This window comes from Saccoglossus kowalevskii, chromosome 1 (genome assembly GCF_978046115.1).
Source record: "Saccoglossus kowalevskii chromosome 1, keSacKowa6.1, whole genome shotgun sequence".
NCBI lineage: Eukaryota > Metazoa > Hemichordata > Enteropneusta > Harrimaniidae > Saccoglossus > Saccoglossus kowalevskii.
Window position 1 is genome coordinate 15,444,399 of NC_140641.1, and position 26,137 is coordinate 15,470,535.

The 26,137-nt window shown below is 34.8% G+C and overlaps 1 protein-coding gene across 2 annotated transcripts in view; it reads left to right on the forward strand.

Moving 5' to 3' along the window:
* Positions 1–25,906, forward strand: part of LOC146750382 (diacylglycerol kinase eta-like) — a 57,009-nt gene extending 31,103 nt beyond the window's left edge. Inside the window, exons 2-4 of one of the 2 annotated variants that reach the window (XM_085499472.1) lie at positions 22,564–22,611; positions 23,827–23,844; positions 25,624–25,906. In XM_085499472.1, the coding sequence (XP_085355598.1) occupies positions 22,564–22,611; positions 23,827–23,844; positions 25,624–25,743 (186 nt within the window). In that variant the 3' untranslated portion in view covers positions 25,744–25,906. The remainder of the gene's footprint in view (positions 1–22,563; positions 22,612–23,826; positions 23,845–25,623) is intronic. The other variant, XM_085499478.1, reaches the window with a different exon arrangement.
* Positions 25,907–26,137: the final 231 nt, after the last annotated feature.

The window sequence follows — 26,137 nt, forward strand, 5'->3', positions numbered from 1 at the left end:
TTCGAATTTCATGTAAATAAACAATGTATTTTACACGCGTTGTATACGTCGCTATGAGTCCCATATTGAACAGGACGCGACACGACGACTGTCGCCCTTTAGTTGGGACCACGACAGAACCAGAACTTAAACTGGGCGACTACGATACACGGTTGATGTTGAAGTTAAAAGTTCCTCCACAGATCTGTGCATTGGCAAACATGCCGTGCAACTGCAGTACTCCACTGACGGAATGACTTTCGTTGAAATCGGTCGTCGCTGACTCGTGAACTGCACACTACAACCTCGTTTGTGATGTTGCTTGCTTGTCGTGGATGGACTGAGTCTTGGTCGATGTTGATGGTTGCGGCTCCATATTAATCGGAGATTTCACTGCGGGTCCAGGCAGCGGGTGGATCTTCCGAGAGCCCTTCAAGATTTATAAAACTCAGATTCCAGGTGGTCAACAAACATTAAGTTCTCCCAATCCTAGTATTCTATGTGATGTACATCTAACATGCCAAAAATGCTGGTGAACGATTTGAACCTGACAAAAATACTTGAAATAGATACCAGGAAGGGGAGGGGGGTAAAAGAAAAGTTATATAACATTTTATTATTCAATAATTTATTAAAATACATAAGTTTGTCCAACTCCCTGTGATACAACACCTCAGACATAGCTCATTGTACTCGGCTTGAGTGTGGGCAAAAAGTTACTATTTGAATTTTTGATATCTGTTTTCATTAATGAGAAAGTTGACCCCGAAGTTAGAGTAACTGTTCAGCAGGAATGGCTTTTTAACTCTTCTGTGATTTTTTTTGGCTGGGCTGATTTTGTCACGTTTCATACTTGACAGGCAGGTCGTACCATCACTAATTGGAAAAACAATCCTGACCCACCGCTACCATGGCAACAGCCAAAGTCTTGTAATAGCAGTGCCCAAATGATCATGCCTTTTATTGTGGCTACGTTGCGCACTGGTAAGAGATCACCGGCGCCGACATTGTTACCACTGTCAACGGAATCCCAACGCAGCTTTGAACTTTGAATAAAATGTAAATGCTGCCTCCAATCTAGAAAATACTATCGCAAAACGGTTGGAAATAATACATTTAACGGCTGAATACGTCCTAACAATAAAATAAAGTGACATCTAATGACTGCCATGTTATTTTGCGAACCTCGTATAAGGTGCCCGGTTTTAGTTATAAACAGACGTTAGCTTCACGTTCATGTCCCTTCCATGATAACAGCCGAAAACATATTGCTTGTTTTTTACCGGTTTTCATTGGCAACCGAAGTATTTTTATTTTGTAAACAAATTTTCGTCTGCTATTTTTATTCAGTTCAAATCGTTCAGCAACATTTTTGGCATATTAGGTGTACATCACATGGAATACTACGATTGAGAGAACTTGATGTATGTTGACTGATTTTTATCATAGTACGAAGTACCAGGAAGTTACTCAGTTCCAAATAAAGATTACCAACGTCAAATGAGCAACATTTGACTGGTAATCAAGATTCATGTAATCCATGGTTAACAAGCAACATCACAAGCGAAGTTGTAGCATGCAGTACCAGTAAGTCATCCCGTCAGTGCAGTAGTGCAGTAACACGGCATGTTTGCCATCAGCATTGTATTCAAACGAATCACGTGGTGTGCCGTTCTCGTTCAAACCCGGGATTCGATCAATAGGGGAGTCCCAATTAAAAAAACACATTGCAAATCATGCAAGTTCAACATTTTCAAACCAATATACTAAAACAGAAATGCTCAGAGATTCAAATGAAGGATAGATATTACTTTTCACTATACACATCTCTGTTGATACTATCCCTCACATTTTCTACTCCCAATTACTCCTGCGTAAAATGGACTAGCCTCTTCATGTTGACATTCAGACTAAAATCACGTGACAGGCTGTTAAAATTGGCTGTTGTATACTCTTTCGCCGGTCTGGAAAAGGTGTTTAATTAACTCACATTCAAGCAACAATGCAGATTTCCCAGTGGGAGTGAGACTATTCGACTCTGCCACTAAAAAAATAGGGGTGTTTTTAGCAAAAAACGAATAACCCTGGAATACACACAATATACTGAATTTCGGAACAAATCGTGCATTACTTACAGCAGCAGAATACCACAGAAATATCAGACGAAACATGAAAACACTATATATTGTATTTCAGCTTGAACCCTCTATATTGCAATTCAAGGAATTAACCCCATATGTGCATCCATTTCCCACCTTGGTATCACCCACCCCTGAAAACAAACTCTTAATACCACGCTGAAGCGTTTGGTAATAATGTACATGTCCGTGGGTCTATGTTTGTTTAATAAATAATGTACTCTGAATTAATTAACTTTGACTCATTATGGTTACCTCCTAGAGAGTGTCGCAGGTTTTATTGCTGTGCTGAGTTTCTGATCGCTTTGCTTGGTGTTGATTTAATTTAGTTTGGAATTTTACAAACCATTTTCAGTTCGTGTTGTGTAGAGCCCAACCAAGGTGACCATTTATATAAACACCAGGTACTACATGTAAGAAAGGCAATTTAGCAACAAAACAAGGCGGCAATAAACGAAATAAAATGCATACGTTATAAAAATAATTATACTGGTGCTATCAAAAAAACACAATGAAAAAATTTCCAAACTCCCCCTGGTGTCTCATTGCGCAAAGGTGTTCAGAAATTGCCAAGCTATTTGTATAGGGATTGCCATACAGTGGGTGTTGACCTTGTAATGAGGGACAAGGGACCATGAATTTAATGAGTGGAATTCAGTAGAAACCCCCAGCCCCTCCCAGTGAAAAGTGGGGAGAGATGGTAAAATAGATGCTGAGTAAAACAACATGGGGAGACAAGTTGGTGGTGATACCAGTCAGGAGAGGTGCAACCTCATAATCTGAGAATGTTGGTATGCATAAAAGGACCCAGAGGACATGGAAGATTAAATCTTGCAGTCTGAGGGCATAAAAAACGACCTCAGAGTGCAATGAAAGGCAGTACCCAGGGGACAGATATGGCCTACATGACTTGACATGGTGTCCATGGGATATAATGCATGCCTAGAGCGGTGGTGAATCTTGAGTCTTGGTGAATCATGAATGTGTTAAAATAAAAATAATGTAATTGGCTAATGGAATTACCGCGATTTGCTCAAAAAGAAAGTGTTAATGGTCACATTTAATAATGCAATCTGGCTAAATCTAGGGGGTGTGATCCTATAAATATATCAAGCTCAGTGGTTGTGCCTTTACCAACTAGGCCTCTAGTAGTGCCAACACAAATCTGCAATTATAAACATTTTCAACAATCAGTACATGTCAGTCATTTATAGTCTAATTTCACTTGTATCTTGCTATATATGTTAAAATAATTTTAATCTGTTTATTAAATACTGATTTGCTCTGTTTGAAGCGCTTATGTAAATAACAGCAGTAATGTTTGAATGACCCAGTGAAAAATTAAAACACTTGATTCTATGCATATTAATTGACTGATTTGCATAAGTAGGGCAATTTGATAATATTGTAAATGTACAATAAAATTTATTCCTGCTGTTTTCTGTTAGTATTGTAAACTTCAGTACTTTTCATGTACATCAGATTACTTTTACATAATACACCTCAAAGTTATACTATTCAACTAGCATCTTGTTTAAGAGGCTAATCTTAAATCCACATTACATTTTAAATATTTCTTTATACTTTTTATTTTATACTCTAAGCATATGGGGAAATTCTGAAAGTTTTTTTAATTACATTCTGGCAGAGCTGAATGTCCAGATGCCAAGACCACCTGAATGTCCACATGTCCCGGCCACCTGAATGTCCACATGTCCCGGCCTCCTGAATGTCCACATGTCCCGGCCACCTGAATGTCTACATGTCCCGGCCACCTGAATGTCCAGATGCCCTGGCCACCTGAATGTCCACATACCCCCGGCCACCTGAATGTCCAGATGGTCCCGGCCGCCTGAATGTCCAGATGCCCCGGCCACCTGAATGTCCAGATGGTCCTGGCCGCCTGAATGTCCAGATGCCCCGGCCATCTGAATGTCCAGATGGTCCCGGCCACCTGAATATCCAGATGGTCCCGGCCACCTGAATATCCAGATGGTCTCGGCCACCTGAATATCCAGATGCTCAACCACCTGAATGTCCAGATGCCTTCCCTTGATGCCCTTCAAAATTTTCAAATACATGTATATACTCTCCGTTTTTTCTCCAATTTTGAATTAATTTTAATGCATCTTCAATACTCTCAGCACACAGGGGTCCTTTCTGAGCTTTCTTTGATTTTCTTTTTGGATTTGCATACATCTGTTGTGTATTTAGTTATTACAGTTTAATTAGTACAGTTTCTCAGTTCATATTCTGAATACCGTACATCTATGGCATCCTAGTACATTATATGGTACATGGAAGCAGAGTGTGATAAAAGTTGAATAGTAAATAGTAAAAATATTACCCCTTGAGGGCCATGTTGTTTTATAATTATTTTATAATAACTATCTGAATGCCTACCTGGGAGTTGTTTAATAGCAATTCACCTGCTCCGCTCCTTCTATCAATCCAAGACTGCATGCCTGGCATTCAGAACCTGAGTGCAGTTGTAAATGTGTTGTTAAATTTGCTTTTCAAAAACCATAAATTTCAAGCTAAAGTTTGCTGCAACATTACCCATTGGCTGAAACAGTAAAGGATAAATTCTACCAGGTTCAAAAAGTTAAAATGATTTTTTTTTGTTATCATTTTTACTTTATTTATCTTTTTATATTGATTAAAATCTGACAGATTATTTTAAACTTAATCTGATATGATAAAAATGCTGAGTTCAGGAAAACACCAGCTGGGGTGGAGTGAAATATGAAAACAATAGAATTATAGTGTCAATAATGTATGCATCATTAACAATAATGATCTGATCAGCATGTCATGGCTGACCAAAAAATAACTCTTGTGTGTGCTAAAATTTGACTCATTTGAGTTACAGCGATTGCTTCAATAAACATTGGACACAAATGGCTGCCAGGAACATGTGTTGACACTGAGAGAAACCCTGTGACACCCCCCCTCCCAATAGTCATTTGAAAATAATTCAGTGTTTATCAATCAACCAATAGAAACCTCTTGTTTCAGGTGAATTGTGAAATTTATGCATATTTATGAAAATGAAGAGAATTGGTTCGTTTTGTTATAATAATATCTTCAAAAAATGTTTGTTTTGTTTCTCATCCAGAGTAACACAAATAACACAAAAAATGTACTGATGTCAGATATCTCACATTTTTGTGTGTGTTGTTTTCATTTTAGACTCAATTTATTGAACAAATCTGAACAGCGTGTCGTGTAAGCAAATCTGTTTTTACTTTCATGAACTTGTTCAAAATTATTGAATTTTTTTTACAGTAACAATTTGCAAGGACCAGTTTAATTGTTAGACTGCTAACATAATGTGTCTCATGTTTTATATATTGGTTAATAAGGTAATTAGTATATTGAATAGCCAAGATATGTTTGTAAGATTTAATCGACAGCACTACTCTTTATTCCTTTTAAAATTTTTTGTATGCTTTATTCAAACTGTTGAATGCTTATTGTTCAAATTTATGTGGTTCGTTATTGGGGCTTTCCATATGCCCTTTTTTTTTAATGATGCAGTTTATCTTTTTGTGTGAAAAATAGAAATGTTGTTATGGCAGCCATTGTGGAGGACACAATGCACTTGTAGCTTGCATGCATATAGGGTAGCAACATGTATTTTATGAGCTACTGCCTTGCATATGGAATAGCAAAATATATCATATGTGTTACTGCTGTGCATATAGAGTAGCAAAATATATCATGTGTGTTACTGCTGTGCATATAGAGTAGCAAAATGTATCATGTGTTACCACTGTGCATATAGAGTAGCAAAATATGTCATATGTGTTACTACTGTGCATATACAGTAGCAAAATATATCATATGTGTTACTACTGTGCATATAGAGTAGCAAAATATATCATATGTGTTACTGCTGTGCATATAGAGTAGCAAAATATATCATATGTGTTACTGCTGTGCATATAGAGTAGCAAAATATATCATATGTTACTACTGTGCATATACAGTAGCAAAATATATCATATGTTACTACTGTGCATAATAGAGTAGCAAAATATATCATGTGTTACTGCTGTGCATATAGAGTAGCAAAATATATCATGTGTTACCACTGTGCATATAGAGTAGCAAAATATATCACATGTTACTACTGTGCATATAGAGTGGCAAAATATATCATATGTTACTGCTGTGCATATAGAGTCGCAAAATATATCATGTGTTACCACTGTGCATATAGAGTAGCAAAATATATCATATGTTACTACTGTGCATATAGAGTAGCAAAATATATCATATGTTACTGCTGTGCATGTAGAGTAGCAAAATAAAAGTAGTAAAAAATGCCATCATCAGTATTCAGAAATTTCTGGAAAAGTTTGTCAGTATGATCAGCATTCTGATTGGTTAACAACATACTTGACCATAATAGGCGTAGTTGCTGGTACATGCATTTGTCTGCAATAGGTGGATTGTACATTTTTAGAGCACTGCAGGGCAAGGAACACCACTCCAATGGACAGGCTTGATTTATAGATTGTGAGAAAAAAAAAAGAGAAATTCATAGGACAACCACATCAATTCTTTAGATTCTATATATACATTTTAATCACGTCATTGCCATCTGTCTAGCATTATTTAAAATGTATATAATAATAAACCACTTCACTCAAATTACAAATGATATTTTTACTGGGGCTCATTAGAAATAAGTAATATTTTAACAACCCAGTAATTTTGGTTTTTTTTTATGTGTTTCATTTTTGATGTTGCATGATTTGTATAAAAGTCCTAGGAAATTTATGACTACAAAAGAGATTTGACAGAAAACAGGACTATGATTGATTTCATGTATGTAATGTTGAATTGCAGAAACTGTTCTCTTCCTTAATAATACAGAAAAATGTCTAAGGCAGGTTGATTGTTCAATTCATTCACTGCCAAGGAGCTACAGCGTCAAGAGGACGTAATGGTTGTACATGTCACTATAAGAAGTTGAGAAAGTTGAATTCAGTGAAAGTGAAACAAAATGTGCCGTGTGTGTATGTCACTGCTATTGTCCACTCATCATTCAACATCAATCAAAAAGGTAGATGCTAGAAAAACATCGATCTCTGTAACTTTTCTTTTCTCCTCGACACCTGAATGTGAGATGGTAAATGGAACAATCCGATTGTGTTTGACGCGGCTCTATACATACTTGAAAAACTTGAAAAGATGACACTCTTGTGTTTTCTTGATGTGTGGGAGCCTTTCACTATATTCAGTCTCCACTGAATTCAATTTGTCCTCTTTCTAGTGACAGAACAACATGAAATATTGTATGCAGTTTGTGTATATTCAAACGTCACCATGTCTCACCATTTTTTGTTCCTTCACCACCACCATCTCTTCCTCTCCCTCCTCCCCTCTTCCTCTTCCTCTTCCTCTCCTCTCCTCTTCTCTCCTCCTCTTGCTCTCCTCTTCTTTTCTTTTCTCACCTCTCTTCCTACACCCTTCCCATCTTATTCCTCCTCCTTTTCTCCTTCTTTTCTCCCTTCTCACCCTCTCCTTTCCCTCTCCTTCTCTCCTAATCCCCTACTCCCTTCACCCCTCCCCTTTCCCTCCCTTCTCCCCTTTCCCTCTCCATCCCTCCTCCTCTTCCTCCCCTCTCCATCCCTCCTCCTCTTCCTCCTCCTCCTTCCCCTCTTTCTCCTCCTCCCCTCCCTCCTCCTTCACCTCCTCCTCCTCTCCCTCTTCTTCCACCTCCTCCCCCTCTTCTTCCACCTCCTCCAACTCTGTCCCTAAATCAGAACCTATGTATTCATGCACCCAGATGTGTGGTAAAATAATCACATAATATACAGGATTTCACCCATTCTAATCCATTAGCACTATATACACCAGTACTGGGCATAAAACTTGACATGTATAGACTGAGACTTGCCAGGTAACCCACTTAAACAAGTTTAGTGTAGATGTCTTCTGTGTCCAGGCAAACAAATTAGTGCAGTATATTAGATTTGTATGAGTTCTGTCCTTTGATGATGGTGCGTCACATCAATCTGTACTTTAATTGCCATAGCGCTGGCATATCTCAATATGAACATTTGCATGGGTGAATTGAAGTTCATTCATCTGATGTGTAACAAAATAGAGTTGTCTTTTTGGCTAATTTGCTCCTAGGTTATAATTAACTTGCACAATTATTCTGACATTAGAATGTTCATTGCAATGCTTGACGGTCTGTGTTTAATTTCTAACAATAAATTTTCATTTATTAACGTTTTTCTTGCCTGCCATTATGTCCTGGATTATGTTCTAGAATTTTTTGGTCTGTAAATATGTTTATTGGTTTTCAAGTTGCGTAGTACCCTTCTCTTGCCATATTCCCTTCAATGATTAAAATGCTTATTACAATAGTGTGTCTGCCAGGTGTTGGGGTGTTTTTGTAACAATTATATATGAATTTAAGCCAAAACACATGCACATCGCTTGTCCAATACAAGTTTGGGCATTTTTTAAAAACAATTCTGAGGGTAGATAAAAATGAAAACAAATTAGTAAGTGATTGTGCCATTTTTTTGTTGCACCTCACAAACTCTGTATTCTATTTACTGGATAAATTTAAACATGTTAAACATATATGTACTGTATCTGCCCTTATATTTGAGTAATGGTATTGATAGTACATTGAAATGAAAGTACCACACTTGCACAAGCTTCACATTTTTTGTAGATACCCTGGGTAAGATTTGTGTGACCTTTTAAATAATAAAATTACCATAGACCACTTTTCCGAAAGCAAAATTACTGCTGCTTTTTTATGGCGGAAAATACAAACATGTCAGTTTGCTGATAGTCGATAGAAGGGAATTTTATTTTGTTGCCGTTAATTGGTACACCCAGAAATACAATAACACGCGTGCAAGTTTACGTTACACCTCAAAACGGTATGTGCACGCATGCGAAGGGCTATATCTTTGACTTTTATTGAGTTTCCATAGAGGGCATAGTTTTATTGAGTTGCCATAGAGGGCATAGTTTTATTGAGTTGCCATAGAGGGCATAGTTTTATTGAGTTGCCATAGAGGGCATAGTTTTATTGAGTTGGCATAGAGGGCGTACTTTTCTGTTCAAATAGAAATAAGGGTTGATTTTGCCAAATTGTTTTTAGCTGAAATCTTGATTTGGTTTCATGTGGTGGCTATAAAAATGTTTGTTGATTGAATTCCACAATTTGATTTCTGTTGTTCATTGTTATTTTTGGCATTTTTTTTGTTTGCAGAATAAATATTGGTAACTCATAACTGTTTTGAGAAGGTTATTTCAACTTATTGTACAGATTGATGATCAGGTTTTCTAATACAAAATATTGGCTTCTTGTCATATTTCATTGTCCAAAGTTGACTCTGATTTGTAAATAATTGCTCAACATACTGTAGCAACATAGAAATTTGAAGAAAATATAATTTAACAATAATTTTTAGAGTTGAATAAATAGTAAGGAATGTTTCAACTAGTCTGATATGAGTTAAAAGCACTTTTTACCTTGTATTGTAACTTTAATGTCATGATTTAGTTCATTTATTTAGTCTGTCAAGTTAAATGTGTGCAACTCTAAGCTACTTTATAAAATGTATGTCTTAATTTTCACAGACTTTAACGCTTTCCGACGTTAGCTTCTCAAGCGTGAATACAATTTTCGTTGCAATAAGTGATGCTTTGTTCACTTTAACTTATTACATATTGCGATGAGACTGAGCATCTGCCACAAAATCGATTTGATTTTAAATTCTTTTTTTTTATATCTCTATATCGAAATGTCAATCTTTAAAAAAGAAAATTTCATTGAAATACTCTTCCTATAACAAATTTGTATAGGACATTTAAATCAAATCCCACGTGATGTTCGAATGCCACTACAACAGTTCAACCATTGCTTATCCTGGTTTTTTCGTCGATTAAATCATGTGGGATCTGGCATTGAACAGAAAATGGTCTATTCCTTTCGTTTATGAACTGCACTGTACATGTGTGAAGTTTATCAACTATGAGAAATTAATTGTATGGTTTTACAAACTAATAAATATATTCAGAATAAATTCACCTGGTGATCGAGTTGCTACTTTTGTGGCTGTTCCATCTACCATTACTAATCCCTGTTGATTTGCAGCTCCTATACATACATACATGGCTGTTCAATTTAATATCAGAATCCACAGGTTTACCCCCATTTGAAACTTTGTGATTGTAGTGGTGCTTTGTTGTAGTAATTTTGAGCATGTATACAATCAAATTCATGCTGTAGCCGGCACCCACTGCATGACCCCTATAGGCATCACACATCCTCGTACTTTTGATCGTGCTGACATATAACAGCAATAATTTCCATTATTATACATCTGACACTGAAAATAATACAAGTTACCCATTCGAAAACACCGTAAGGACATTTTTGAAAGTGTTATGATTGCGTTTGAATATCTTATTTAGAAATTATGTCTTGCGTTGACATCACATTTGAACACTTTACTTAATTATTTAAGACCCAGAATCGCTATCAGCGAAATATGGAAATAAAATCCGTCCGCTGAACGCAAATGTTCGCAAAAAACAAATGTTCTTTGTTGCCATTTTGGGCTGTTATCCCTCATTAAATTATTGCTACAAGCAGTGAAAAGATGGTTATCATGAGAATACCGCAAAGTATGCACTCAGGCTGTACAGTAATGCATCAATCTTCGGTTCAAGTCGGACGATCAACATACTGTCTTCGTGCATACTTTGTGGTATTTTTGCAATACTGGTAACTTCATAATATTCCACCTCAGTTGTCATATATTTAATGGTTTTAACTTAATGACAACTGCTTGCATATGGGGAGGGTGTATGTGTGTGGAAGGGGACAGGGCATAATTGTAAATTTGTCTTTAATAGTAAATTTTAATTACCAGGATTTATGACCTTTTGAGGTCAAATATATGAGGCATATTATTATTAGATGTGTTGAAGTTTGTAAATTCAAATGTTTGTTATTAATTATATGTAAATGTTATTTTTATTTTAGTATATTTTAGTTATTATATTCAGCCAATATTGACATGTACTTATATCTAGATGTTACTTAATATTTTATAAAAAAACAGGTTGTAAAGATGCCTACATGTATTGTGCAGGCCAATTAACTGCCTGAACCATGGTGCCATTCGGTGCATGAAATATGATGCTGTCCATACTGTTGGCGTATCTCATACATCAATGTAAAATGTAGCGCTATAGGTACACTCATGGCTGATTTGTGATGACACGGTTGAGGTGAAATAAACATATATAATAATATATATATGACACTGTGTGTATAAGCACTCTCATATCATGCTCACATATGTTAAGTATTAGAATAGATGACCTGTCATTGATAGAATAGCAACTAGGTTCCCGCTAACTTTTTGTTTTGTCCGCAATAGCCAAGTTGTTTTACCACAGATTGTGTTACCAATGGTTAGGAGGAATTTCAAACCCAATATTATTCTTAGAATTGGTCATCACCTACAGAAAGTTACTAAATATGCCTATGCCCTGATGGCTGTGGATTTGTATTCTGTGGTAGAATACTCAACAGTATAAATTACTGTAGAATCTGCCCTGCCTTCCAGTGATGTGGTATTAGGTTTTGGAGACTGAGCGTGCACTTTCAGTGATCAAACAAAAATTACTGAAGATATAACAGTGACTTAAAAGTCTGGAGATATTGTCAAGCACAAAAAATGTTAATTTTATAAAATAAGTTATTCATAGGTAGGTAAAAATATTGAAAATTAAATTTTGAATAAGAGTATCCATGAAAAGAATAAAATATGGAGTTTAAGTCTGCATGAATACAGTACAACGACCGATGGATTGCGGTGGATGGATACGAGTTGATACTTTGCAGTATAACCTTGTGATATTATACAACATACAATATGCGTCCAATGAGATGTCCACAATGAGTGTAAAATACTTGGTTTGAATAAAATTTTAATGTGGCTTGATGACTGCGGTTTAAGAACGTTCGCACAAACATCTCATGACACTTTCTGTATGGTTTTAAACTTCAGTGCATTTCCGGACACAACCAATTGTTTTCTCTTGAAATTAAGGCGCTTTATAATGTAAAACAAATATTTGATGTTTAACCGTCGTTCATACATGTTCTGCAGGTAAAAGCGTAGGCGATTGAAGCATACCATGCAAAATGTGACATTTGTGTCCATTTAGGAGCTCAGCTGCTATACAAGCCCATTGAATTTATAGAACAGCTGTGACTTCATTTATTGATTGTGTCGTGTAACTTTCACAGAACATCAAATATATCCCTGCTAGATACCTGTTAAGTGTCTTTATTGCCTACACGTTAAAGCGTCACAGTCCGCTCACGTAGTGCATGTTCGAATTTCATGTAAACAAAGAATGTATTTTACCATGTGTTGTATATGTTGCATGGAACTTGTATTGAACACGACATATGGCAAAACTATGGTAAAATTGCCTAAAAATGTACATGTAGAAGTATAATACAGGAAATGTTTACAGTCAACAGAAATCGTGGCAAACTCATTGGTCATCAAGGCAGTTGACTTTAAAGCCTCTGTGAATTTCAAGCCCTACATATAATTAGCAATCAGCTTTTTACCCCCCCCCCCTCCCCCCGTGATATATTTATTTAATAGTCAATCATGAAAAACACATACAGGTATAATATGCATTGTAATTTTAAAAGAAAGTTTTTTTTTTAATTTCTGTAATTTGGATTATTATAGCGCCTACGTACTGTGAAAAAAACTGAGGGGCCTCAGATAAATAATGGCACCCTTTTGTATTTCAATATGATGTCAAGATGGCCATGTTATAATGTCCAATTTCGAGTGGAATTCCAATATGTGTACGTGTATGAAAATAGCACCTGTTATGTGCATTGGCATGACAAAGTGAGTTTAAGTTACTGAATCAGCCTCAACGCCAAAGTCAACTTTGTCACAAAATAAAACATTTTGATCAAACTTGCAGCCATTTGTTGATTACATCCATTTATTCCAAGATAGTAAACTGTCATGTTAGCTTCGTTACATAAATGACACATCTGTGTCTATGGTAACAAAAAAGTTGTATTTTCATGACCGAGTGAGTATTAAATAAAATCTTTGATTTATGTGTCCTTCTATGGTACATATATTTTCAGTAGTTATTATTGTTTGTTTTCTTTGACTCAAATCACGGTGCTTTGCCCTGATCCGACCCTTCCCATTTGTGTTGTTTAATAAATTTCTTTATCGGATACGAAAAGGAGACACATGGGACACAAGTTGTTCAAGACTCATCTGGCTGTAGAGTTCGCTGCAGTTTTATTTTCTCTCTCTCTTTCTCGTGTTTATCTTCCGTTTGTAATGCGAACATGTTTCATGTGAGCATAGATTCTGCAAAGGAAAATGTAGATTAAATATGCTGATTTTATCTATCATTTGTAAATGCATGTCAGTGCTATAAAATAACCTCTTCAAACTTTAACTGTCAAGCTTTTCGTTAGGTTTAAATTAACCTTTAACAGGAAGCGTTGTCAATTTTTATGCAAGTCCGGCAGCTGATGACTTCCAAAATTAATGATAGATGGGGATTCCATGCTTCTTCTGTGCCTGCAGTATAATATTTGCTAACTATTCAAGCAGAGACGCAGTGATTTTTCAGTTATCTAAATTCGTCATTCGTAACGAGACCAGTTTTATCACATCTAATGAACACGAGAAGTTATTATGATCGTAGTGCTGAAATCCTTTCTATACATGCCCCTCCTTGTTATTGGTTCTAGACTATGATCTGAGGGTCTATATTGTGACAGGTTCAGCTCATTGATTCAAAACTCAATGATCTTAAGAGTCAGGATTTAGAGAGATCTTTGTTCTGATTACAGTATTCAATCAACTTATTGATCAGATGACTCATTGATTCAAACACTCAATGATCTTAGAGTCCGGATTCATAGAGATCATTGTTCTGATCACAGTTTTCTATCAGTTCATTGATCTGATGACTCATTAATCAAAACACTCAATGATCTTAGAGTCCGGATTCAGAGAGATCATTGTTCTGATCACAGTATTCTGACAGTTCAATGATCTGATGACTCATTGATCCATCACTCAATGATCTTAGAGTCAGGATCCAGAGAGATCATTGTTTTGATCACAGTATTCTGACAGTTCAATGATCTGATGACTAATTGATCCATCACTCAATGATCTTAGAGTCCGGATTCAGAGAGATCATTGTTCTGATCACAGTATTCTGACAGTTCAATGATCTGATGACTCATTGATCCATCACTCAATGATCTTAGAGTCCGGATTCAGAGAGATCATTGTTCTGATCACAGTATTCTGACAGTTCAATGATCTGATGACTCATTGATCCATCACTCAATGATCTTAGAGTCAGGATCCAGAGAGATCATTGTTCTGATCACAGTATTCTGACAGTTCAATGATCGGATGATTCATTGATCTATCGCTCAATAATCTTAGAGTCAGGATCCAGAGAGATTGTTCTGATCACAGTATTCTGACAGTTCAATGATCTGATGACTCATTGATCCATCACTCAATGATCTTAGAGTCAGGATCCAGAGAGATCTTTGTTCTGATCACAGTATTCTGACAGTTCAATGATCTGATGACTCATTGATCCATCACTCAATGATCTTAGATTCAGGATTCACAGAGATCAGTGTTCTGATCACAGTATTCCATTAGTTCATTGATCTGATTGTGAGGGCATCAATTGTCAAGGCAACAATGGGTTTATCGGCTATAATGCTCTGACAGGACATTGTTCTGATCACACAGTATTCTGTCAAAATTTATATCTGATGACTCATTGGTCCAAACCATTGATGTCATCACCATGACGCTTTCCCAGCATGCTGTACATGTACGTGATCATACAATTATCCTGCAAAATATCTCAATTTATTGCTGTTTACTTTTCGTTCTTCTGAATTAAACGACATATTAACTATAAAATCGTTTATATAAAAAGAATCTTTTATAGCGAAAAATATCGATGTCATCAATCGGTTACAATATTTTGGCTGGTCTTTCATCAAATTCAATAATCAGTTGTGTAACCTGAAGAAAGTTTCTCAGAATTGTACATTTAATTGTTCTCTGAAATAAACACGCTGACATTCTGCAATTAATTACGGCCGTAAAGTTGATCACTGAATCTGCCCTGTGGGATTACTCAGTCCTTTTCCTGCACTTAATGGCACTGTAGTATACTATGGCCTACTCCAGAACAACTTAAAGTTGATGTGACGGAAACTCTTATGAAAAATGTACTGTTTTATTGATCACATGCCTTCACTTGCACAAATTCGATACCTGGTTTGTGTTAATATTTACAGGGAGGGAGTACTTAGCTGGTCCAACTTATTCAATATATACCTGTACCTGCATGACTGGTTGAATCTGTTTCAATTGGCGACCTCAGTGATGATAGTGTATACTATATGATTTTTAAAACTAGGCAGACTACACTCTTTTAAACCATCCCTATTCGCATTGACCTCAGCACGTGTGTGCATGGGTTTATTCGTATCAAGGTGTATCTCACACTTACTTAAACCAATCAAGTTCATACACATACATCAGTCATCATTTCTAACAAACGCACATGCATTTTTGTCACCATCCAATCCAAAATGGCTGACTGGCGGTCATCTTGTTTAAACGAATGCAGTTCCTTGGAGCCATCCTCTCATACATGCCTGGATCGATCAAGATAAAACTTATAACACAGGTTATATATCTCACGTCTATAATACTAACCGGGACTATGTCATTGATAATAACTTTACTCGTTGGCTCTATATGGTAATTTAGAGATCTACTGTTAAATCTGTATTAGAAGCCCCATCCTTCTTAAAAGCCACACCCACTTTTTTTGAACAATTGACATACAATAATTGCTCATATGTGTAGATGCTGCAATAGAAGTTGCATTTCATCTGTTGCATTGCAACATTTTAATAATAGAAATCTGCATCTTTTAATACAGATTTTACACTGTGTCCACATTTGGCATCAGAATGCATGGTTATGTAGTTGTCAGAGTAAAAAACCATCCTTGAAAAGATTCTGATTTTAGTGACAGTGAAAAATCATTGGTTACCATAGCAACACATGCTGGTAACACAAACATCTACAAAAAGGATGAAAACAATTAACTTTCCATTGTCATATATCAATTAATTTGAATGTCTTGTTTAAAATTGACAGTTGCCAAGATTCACTGGTCCTTGTTATTAAAAAGTGAAGATCCTTTTGTTTTGGGATTTGGATTTTTAAAAGCATATTGAGAAAATTCATATTGATAATAAAAAAACAGACAGAGCAAAGTATTGCACTACAGCTGTTGCATACTAGATTGGAATATCCTGAAAAATGACTCTGTGAGGAATAACCATAGTTACCAGGTATACTTGAATCAAACTTCATATACCTAATTTTACAGCAGTAAAAAATAAGTACTGATAGTTGCCACAGTGAATTGGGAGATAGGTTTAATCATGAATCAAGAATTGCATGTACAGCCAAAGGGCTACCGAAGCCAGAATCAACTCAATAGGAAAGTTGTACGTGTTATGTATGGCTGACCATGTCTAGGATGTCACTATAGTATGATATGAAGTTTCTTGCACACAGTATGTTGATGACTATCCATGGCTACATAATGGCGCTATGTTTATATTGTCCACCATGTTGACTTGGTGTATTGCGTAGATCCCTAGTGCTGAATAGAGGGCGCATCACTCTATATAGGATCACAATATCAAATCTTTGCAGCTGACATACATGTACTTGAAGGGAGACCTTGCACATCACAGGGAAAAATACCCAACACAAAAAATTTACTTCATATACAAACTTGTGTACGCAGAGCTGAATATGCAGTATATTGGGCATGTAGAACTCTGGTATGAGCTTAGTCAGACATGTGGTCTATAATATGCAATGATAATTAAGAAATTTCCTATATGTCTATGCCTTAATTAGTGTTTCCCCTCGAACGATTATTTGTTTTGTACATTCATTTCCAGAAGTATATTATTCCATTAAAATATAGTTAAAAAACCCAGCTTGAATGCTTGCTATTACAATGGGAGTACGTACTTTAGGTGAAATAACTGTGTATATTGCTACAAAAAAAAATATGCCGAGCAGAGTGATCGTATAAATGGATTTTCACAGTGTGTGCTTATGCAATTGGGACAAGTCAAATTAATGGAGCCTCCGTGATTTACATGTTGCGGCATCTACATCCTTTGTGCATTAAGCGTGGAAGGGATATCACAGCTCTGGGAATTAGGTGATTTCTCAGCGGGGAGCTGTGACTGTCCAAACTAGCCATTGTCGTGTTTGTTTTACTGATCTGTTCAGGGTTCTGTCGATTATATGGAGCAGCGCGACGCTAAAGTCACTATTGAAATAAGAGTTTTAGGCTATGTGAGACAGATTAGTTGAATTATTCATGTTTGTTAGGTTTCCCATGAGGGCTGTTTGTGAACTGATTCAATCCGAGGTGTTGCCGAGTATCATCAGGAAGAAGGTTGCTAGTATTGTCATTTGTGATGTTATTGAGCCTTTCAAACGGCGCTAGGTGAGGTGGAGGAGGGGGTGGGTCACTTGTTGCTATTTTTTAAAAAAAAGGGCTATATTTGAAGATAATGAATGGTACATGTCCATGATGAATCGTAGTCATTGTTTTTTTTTACCTTTTTTTCATTTTTACCATTATTCAAAGAATTTTTATTTTATTTATATTTAACACATTGGATGAATGAATAACATAGATTTATAAACAATTCCTATCTAAATGGTTGCCATAGTAATGCATCTCCTGCTGATGGCATTCTTTTCCATTAATTTCGGTTTTCAGCGGATAATGAGTTGAAATAACAAAACTTCCAAAGTCATTCTATTATGCGTTAAACAACTTTCACTGCTGTTTGTCATAGCCAAGAAAATAAATAAAAATAAATACAATATTGTAGATGTTGTATTATGAAATACACTTAAACTCAATTTTTAGGACAGTAGTAAAGCATAGTTTATTTCCAAAATTTAGAAGAATTCAGTAAAAATTATATTATTATGTATAATGTATATAAAACTATTGTTATACTGAAAACTGACTAAATTATATGTCATCTTTTTTAAAATGTTTTAACAATATTGAATATTAGAATTTGTATCCATAGTAATATACGACTTTTTCATGTTACCAAGCGACTTTTTGAGATATAAAAGAATAGTCTTACCATAGAAACCATATTTAATGACATTTCAGACTTTTGTATCTTAAATAATAGTCAAATGACCAACATTTTTTTATTTAATTTTGAGTATCCTGATGCATGAATCTTTAAAAATGAAGGTATGAAGACCATAACATATAAATTTTAATTTGGCTGGAATTGGGTGATAGTTTTCTTTTTGGCCATTTTATTTTGTCTTTAATAGACATGAATAACATTTCCTTCTCATTGCAACGGGGACTGTGTCATTATCGACGACTTGTTTCTTTTCAGAGAGGTTATAAAGATGTAGGGCTGTCATTTACATATAACCAAATAAGTTCATACTAATAGAATTTAGGTTCTTTCTGAGGTATCCAAGATCTCTGAAGTTACACATCGACACAATGGTCAGTGAAAGCAAGCACAATAAATATGATTATTTATAAAACTATTATTCGTTCAACCAGGGTGTCAACAATATGAAGATTTTAGGGATTTCCCTGGTGTAGCATTCAAACTGAAGAATTTAAAAAAAAAAAAAAAAAATCCTTGGCTTCACATCAGCTAGAAAGCTAGTGTAACTTGCACGCAAAAAGTCACTGTGATCCAGGGAAATGTTAACTCACACAAATTTCACAATTTTCTTTGAAAATTTGTTTCTTGTGAAATCCATTAACCGCTTTTTATTATTATCACTAAATTGCAATTTATGATCACAATTATGCTTTTAATTAGTTGTATAAAAAAAAAATTGTCTCATTTTAATTTGAAAACAATTTTTATTATGACTCCCAATTCATTCTTAATATCTTAAGGTACCTTGTCAGACTTCTTTGTTCATATATATATATTACCTGTATCTCTCGATTTTGTCTTCAAAACAACATGATAATCTAGATCAAATTACATGAAAAGTCAGTAATAGGGTGATCCGGGGATTGATTGTATGTTAAACTACTCCAAGCATTTATTTTCATTCTCAAGTGGCCGACATAGTATTTACTGCGTAGGTTATGGCCTCTGGAAGAGTAAACAAAATTCTACATGTCTAAATATTTGTGTAGCATATCAGCTAATTATTTGAGGTGACCGCCTTCCAGTTGGTATTCTTCACTAAATCTGTTGGGCAGATGGAATCCCTGAAGGCATATGCTTGTCTGCGGTTTTCTTTTGACAGTCAAAAGAATGCTACCAGTTCTGAACTTTGGATGACGATAGGGGGCACTGGGATGCACGCATAATTGCATAATTTTTTTTTTCTTTACGCAGAATGCCAGAGCAAAATGAGATCACCATTTGTAAACTATATACAGTATATACTAGCAATTACATAATAAATCATACTTTTACGTGTATGTCTTTGTTTTTACTATGAAGCAAAATATAATTAATCCCTTGCTAACTAACATCATGAAGTAACAATGAACTGCATGGCTTTAGCACATGAGTGAGATTATAGCTATTAATTTTCTCATCATGAGTTCATACCTGACCCCCCCCCCCCCCTTCTTGTTAACTCAAATTAGATAACTTTATTTTTTCTTTGAGGAGTACATATAGGAGTACATATAGAGGTGTGCATAAACCAAAAATTGCATATGACTTTCTGTAAAATACTTTATTTTAGCTGGAATTAATTTTCACTGAAAAGACATGTTTGGTGTTTTTGTATGGAATTTATTTTCACTGATTTTTGACAACTTGAATATAAAATATAGGAAAAACGGTATATCCGTTGGATTTTATTTTCACTGAATCATTCCTTCAGCAAAAATAGCAAAAATTAATTCCAAGTGAAAATAAAAAGTATTTTACAGTAATTATTTGACCATTAAGCCATCTACTAATGAAGAAAATATGGTATATAATAATCCCATTGTTCATATTTAGATATTAAGTGACATTATTATCATTACCTGTATTATGATACTAAGATACCATTTCAGTCATTCCAAAAAATTCTGTTGTTAAACTAAAAAAAAAAAAATATTAAAATAAAATAAAAAACATAGGAATGTTAAAACAAACCATTTCAACTATAATATGTCAATTTTGCATTCTTTTGTTTTTACGAAACCTCTCAGTGTGGTGATACATATATGCACATGTTCCAGTGCTGCACAGAGCATTCATGCTATGACTGGAGTGTGTCGAGCTGATTCCATACTTGCCAGTGTCCTTGCCTGTGGTTAGCATGCTACTGTTTCTTCAATACAGTGAATCCCATATTCGATGTCTTGTTGTAATAAATGATAGCGGCATATATTAATTATGTTAGAGAATTTACCTCAAAACAGAGTGATGCAAAATAACGGTGATTGGTTACGTCTGACAGATACACACTAAAATTCATAGCATTCAAAGTCTCCATAAAAAAAAACAACACCTTCCCAATTGAATTTTGACTTGATTAAAAAAAATACATCTTATAAAACACCCTTAATCTGTGAACTCACTTACATCATCTTCTTAATATATGAAATGTTGGCCAATTATAAATTGAAAATAACTGACATGTTCTTTGGAAATAAACTTTTAATAATAAGCTAGTGTATGTACCGGTAATATGAGTGTATAGTTTCAGGGGCCAAGCAGTTACATACATTGACATGCATTTCTTTTTATCAGTACCCAATTACATGTAGAGAGATCTTCACTGAGTTCTCTCCCATACAAGTTTAGAGGTTCTTTGCTGTTATAGCTCTAGCAGTACGTGCAGTTTATGTAAAAACGTACGTGTACACACTGTGTGTACACTACATAGCATTGTTGAAGAGTTGCAGTGCATTGTGAGATGAAAGCCAACTGAATCTTGTGTGATGTCCTTTTTGCGTTTCAGAGTAATTCAAGCCAGTGTTATGTAAACATGCAGTTGTTTTATCGCTCATTGCCGTGTGCTGGCATATTTCCCAAACTGGTTGTGTGCACGGACTCTATATAATTTATGTAATTCTTTACGCGGATCGACATTTGTGGTGCAGAACTAAAACTTGAAAAAATCTAACACTTCAGGGTGGTCTGTGGGGATAATGGTGGTCGACTCGAAATCGGTGGTCGACGCGAAATCTGTTTATGCATATTTGCTGCATTATATAAATTTAGATTAATTCAACTACTATTTCCTGATTAAATGTGTGATGGTTGTCTTACAATTGTGTGCATTTGAATGTATATGAATTTTGTGTATAAAATAAACAACAATAAATAACCATATATATAAATGACTATGCATACCAGTAGGTTTGAAACCCATAGAGATCACGCTTGCAGCAACCAACGCCATTAACTGTGTACTTTTCACAATACTAGTATAAAATTTACATCTGCATGTATGTAAATGTAGTTGTCTAAATTTCTTTTTTTGGTTTAAATTGTTCAATAAATTAAAAATAATTTTTGACAATTAAGCGAACACAAATAAATCATATGACAGTCATTTCTTCTCTTGCATTTTTAATCAAGAATTACAATGAATCGTTTAATTGTTGTTGCTCTCAATGTACTATTCATGTTCTTCTCAAGAAATAGAAGCACGTTTCAAGGCGCTGTCTCTGCATTGAAGGCAGGAATCAGAGATTATAAATAGTGATATCTATTATTGGGGCAAAATCAGTAATTCTCATTGCTAATTCTATGTTTTCAGAATTTGAGGGTATTCGGGAAAACAAAATTACTGGCACTGAATGTTTACATATTGATAGTTTTTTTTTTCTAGAGATCAGCTACGTACCACATTCTTATTTTAATTGTGCGTCATACTCATTTATAATTTAAGGTTTTCTGTGAAGTATGATAAAGTATGATAGTCATGACTATGAACAATGTTTTATACCGTGTAAAACTCGTAATGCAGTATTATCAGAGAACGTCAGAATGCGACAAGCACAGTTTTGATGACTTTCTATTTAACCGTGTGAATGCCACAATTGTTCTTAACGACATTCTGGTGCAAGATTTTTTCACATATTTAATATTGCATCAAATAGAAATAATTTTCCATCTGCTACATTTCCTGATCAAGATTAAAAAAAAAATGTAGGAAAAGATGACAAAAAAGGATTTTGGCTTTCAAGTTAAGTTAGCCATCATCATTGTTTTGTCACTCATAAATATATTAATATATTTCACTTTCTGTTTGCCTTGCAGCCGTGCATCAAGGAAGGTTATCTACAAAAACAGACCAGTTCCTTCCAGGTATGTCTATATTTTATTTACATGTACACAGCTCCAATTGTAAAAAATAATTACAATGAATAGATTCAGATCACGTATATGCGGTCCAAGCTTTCTGACAACCCTGGATTCGTGTATCTTTCCTTTCTATTTATTTTGGATATTTTGTTTCGTTGTTTGTCTCAAAGCCTGCCTGCACCGTCCTTTTTATCATGCGTTTAATGAGCAGTCTGTGTTTTTGCTCGGTATAGCCAATCATCATGCTGGTGTTGTCGTCCGAATTGTAAGACTAAAGAATTTGTACTAGATAATTTTGTTTTTATTCTCCATTCTATGATTTTTGCTTAAATTAAAAAAAAAAGTCTATCTACTCATGCATTGACTATATCCTGCTTAAGTTTAAAGCTGTATCAGTTGTAATCTTTAAACCTGCCAAATATTGCATGTAAGTATTGTTTCCTGCCTTGCATTGCCACGATGAGCTCTTCCATCAAGCATACACCCCCCCTCCATTTTTATTCCCATATTCATTTATTTACATCATATAGTCTGAAAGGCTAATAGCAACATGTTGCATATCAGAACCTGCTTGGGATTTTTATGAAAACGAAATAAGCTTTATCAGTTAGTTTCTGACATTGGCCTGAGGCTTCCCACATTCATTTCTCGCCCCATATTATGATTGATAACCCAAAGTAATTTTCTCCTCTCAACTGGTGATGATTACGAATTTTATCATTACCTCAGGCTCTGTGCATGGGGTAGGCTCTTCCACTAATTGTCTCCCCTGCTCAGAATTTTAACATTTCTCAATTGTTCTGTTTATAACCCAGTACATGTTTGCTGCTTTCAAAATATTGGCTCTTTCTCACCCATTACTCATGCCTTTCCAATGAAACTCCCTAAACTTTGCATGTTAATATGGTATATATATTAGATACATATGTGCATTTACTTAATTTTATTAGGTTTAACCCCCCCCCCCCCCCCTGTTTTACAGCACTATTACCAGCATATGCTTCAATGCGCTGTGTTGGATGATCTTGACCTCTATAACAGAAGTCAAGTTCACACCATAATAATTAATTTTTCATATTTCCCAATTTTTATGCTTGTTTTGGCCTTCTCCAAAAAAAAATTGCAATGAAAAGTTGATCACGATGCCGGGTGAAACGGTTGAGTTTGTGATTTTATTAACTTTGTCTTCTTTTTTACCTTATGTGTTGTGATTGGCAGCTGAACAGGAAAGCCAAGGTTAGACCTATAAATTGTTTTCCTGTAAAATGTGACGGAAAAAAAAATATTTTTTAAAAATATTGATATACTAGTGTTTATTTTTTGTTGTTCTTAAATTGTGATCAGAATTTAGATACCGTTTCACTTGCATGGCCAAGCATGTATATACACTACACCGTATTTGCTGAATTTGAAATGCACCTCCAATACAGGCGCTTACATTGTTCTTCAAGCCAAAATATGTTTGTAACTTTACTCCCATTACTTGTATTAAAGACACTGATTTTAATGGGATGCTTGAATAGAGCAAATACAGTATTATTTTATGTTTTTAAACCCTCCCAACCTCTTGCTGCTCAATATATTTTTAAGCCCCTTTTACCCTGCCTATCTGCTTGATTTTTAGCATGTGTGCTAAATGAATGAGAAAATATGATATTGATATTTATTCTAATGTCTTCATCAGTTTCACAACTCCATCTTCAAGTTTGAAATGCATTACATTTGCTATTTTGACCTTTAGGGTTTGTTGCTCACTAAATTATTAACATAGAAAAATTAATTAAATTTATAAATGATTAATTTATGAATTATATTTAAACAAAGTATTAATTTCTGTATTATATGCATCTGCTTTTTGTTGTCTGCTCGTGATATACTGTAATTTATAAAAATAAAAAAAAAAATTCATGTTGTCCTCCCCCTCTCTCCCAAGCCGCTGCTTGTTGGTGTTCTCAGAATAAGACTCATAATAAATAGGTTGAGAGAAATGTGTTGCAATCACTTTGCTCCCTCCTGTATCCATGGCAATGTTATTGTAATGATAAAAATGATAAATCATCCAAGTAATATTTAACCCCCCCCCCCCAAAAAAAAAAAACAAACAAAAAAAAAACAAAAAAATGTGTAGATAAGCAACTTTTTGTATCTCATGTTTTGGCTATAACTGAGGCACTTTTTGAAGGTGATATTATCAACATCATTACCACAGGGAGATTATTTATTCGATAACAACACAATGTGTGATTTAGTTGGATAACGACCAAGTCACGATAAAAAAAAAAAAAAAATGAAAATGCTTTGTAAAGCTACATTAGATTATAAATATGATTGCGTGTCGTGTCGTAATGAATTGCGTTCATGAATGTGTGTAGAGTAATTTATTATAGTTATTTAGTTTTTTCAACAATCTGTGATTTTCAAATTGCTAAAATAATTTAAAATGGTAGGACTATTTCCTATGTCCAGTGCCTGGTAATGTAACCACTCTTACAGTTACAGTTCAATAATGAGGGAAATTTGTTAATTACATTTGAAAAATAGAAATAATTTGATGAAACCGAAACAAAGATGGCTCAGGTAGTCAATGATATGCATATAAAGGGCGCCACCACAGGTCAAAGAATTTAAAATCTATTTTAAAGCTGTAGGTTACTGGCATTTCAGCGCTGGTGGGGCTACATAATATTAGTATGAAATTATGAAACCGGCCACACAAAAACATCACATTTACACATTTGAAAGCGAAACTAAAATTTTTTTCAAAACCTATGCAGGAATAAAAGGTACATTGTACTCTCATCAAAATCAAACCTTCAATCCTAATATTTTGGATTATTTACAATTTTTTTCTATTGGTCGATGATTTGCAGTAAACTGGGGACATGTATATGCTGAAATTTGCATAATTGACACACCCTCTTGTTAACCAATAATTGCACAATTACTGTTCACAGTGATAATTTTCTAACCACCATCTTGACACTGCTTTTGTTTTTATCCCATTTTTATATACAGAGATGGCAACGGAGGTATTTCAAGCTGAGAGGACGAAAACTTTACTATGCCAAATTAGAAGCGGTAAGATGTTTTTTTTTTGTTTGTTTTTTTAAACGCTGCAGTCCTTGTGGCTTCTGAAATTTCATTGAAATCTGCATTCAATACAAACTGATGAAGGGACAATTGTTTCCAATTGTGAACTGTTGGGGGCGCTATAACAATAACAAGGTATCAGTCTACATTATATGTATACCACCTTAGTAGTTTATGGTTTGACTTGAATTAAAAATTACATGATATCTTCATTATTATAGGTTACCGCCAAAGACATCCTAAAAACTAAAAAAATTTAAATTGAAGTCATTTTTGATCTTGTTTCTATGGTGTAATTATTGTTTTAATATCTTTGCTTGGTGACATAGGATAAAAAAAGACATTAATGCTATTATTAATATCAATCCTAATATTGTTGACTATTTTATACTACCGCCTTGGATATTGGATATAATCACAAGTGAGTTTTATCAGCCGT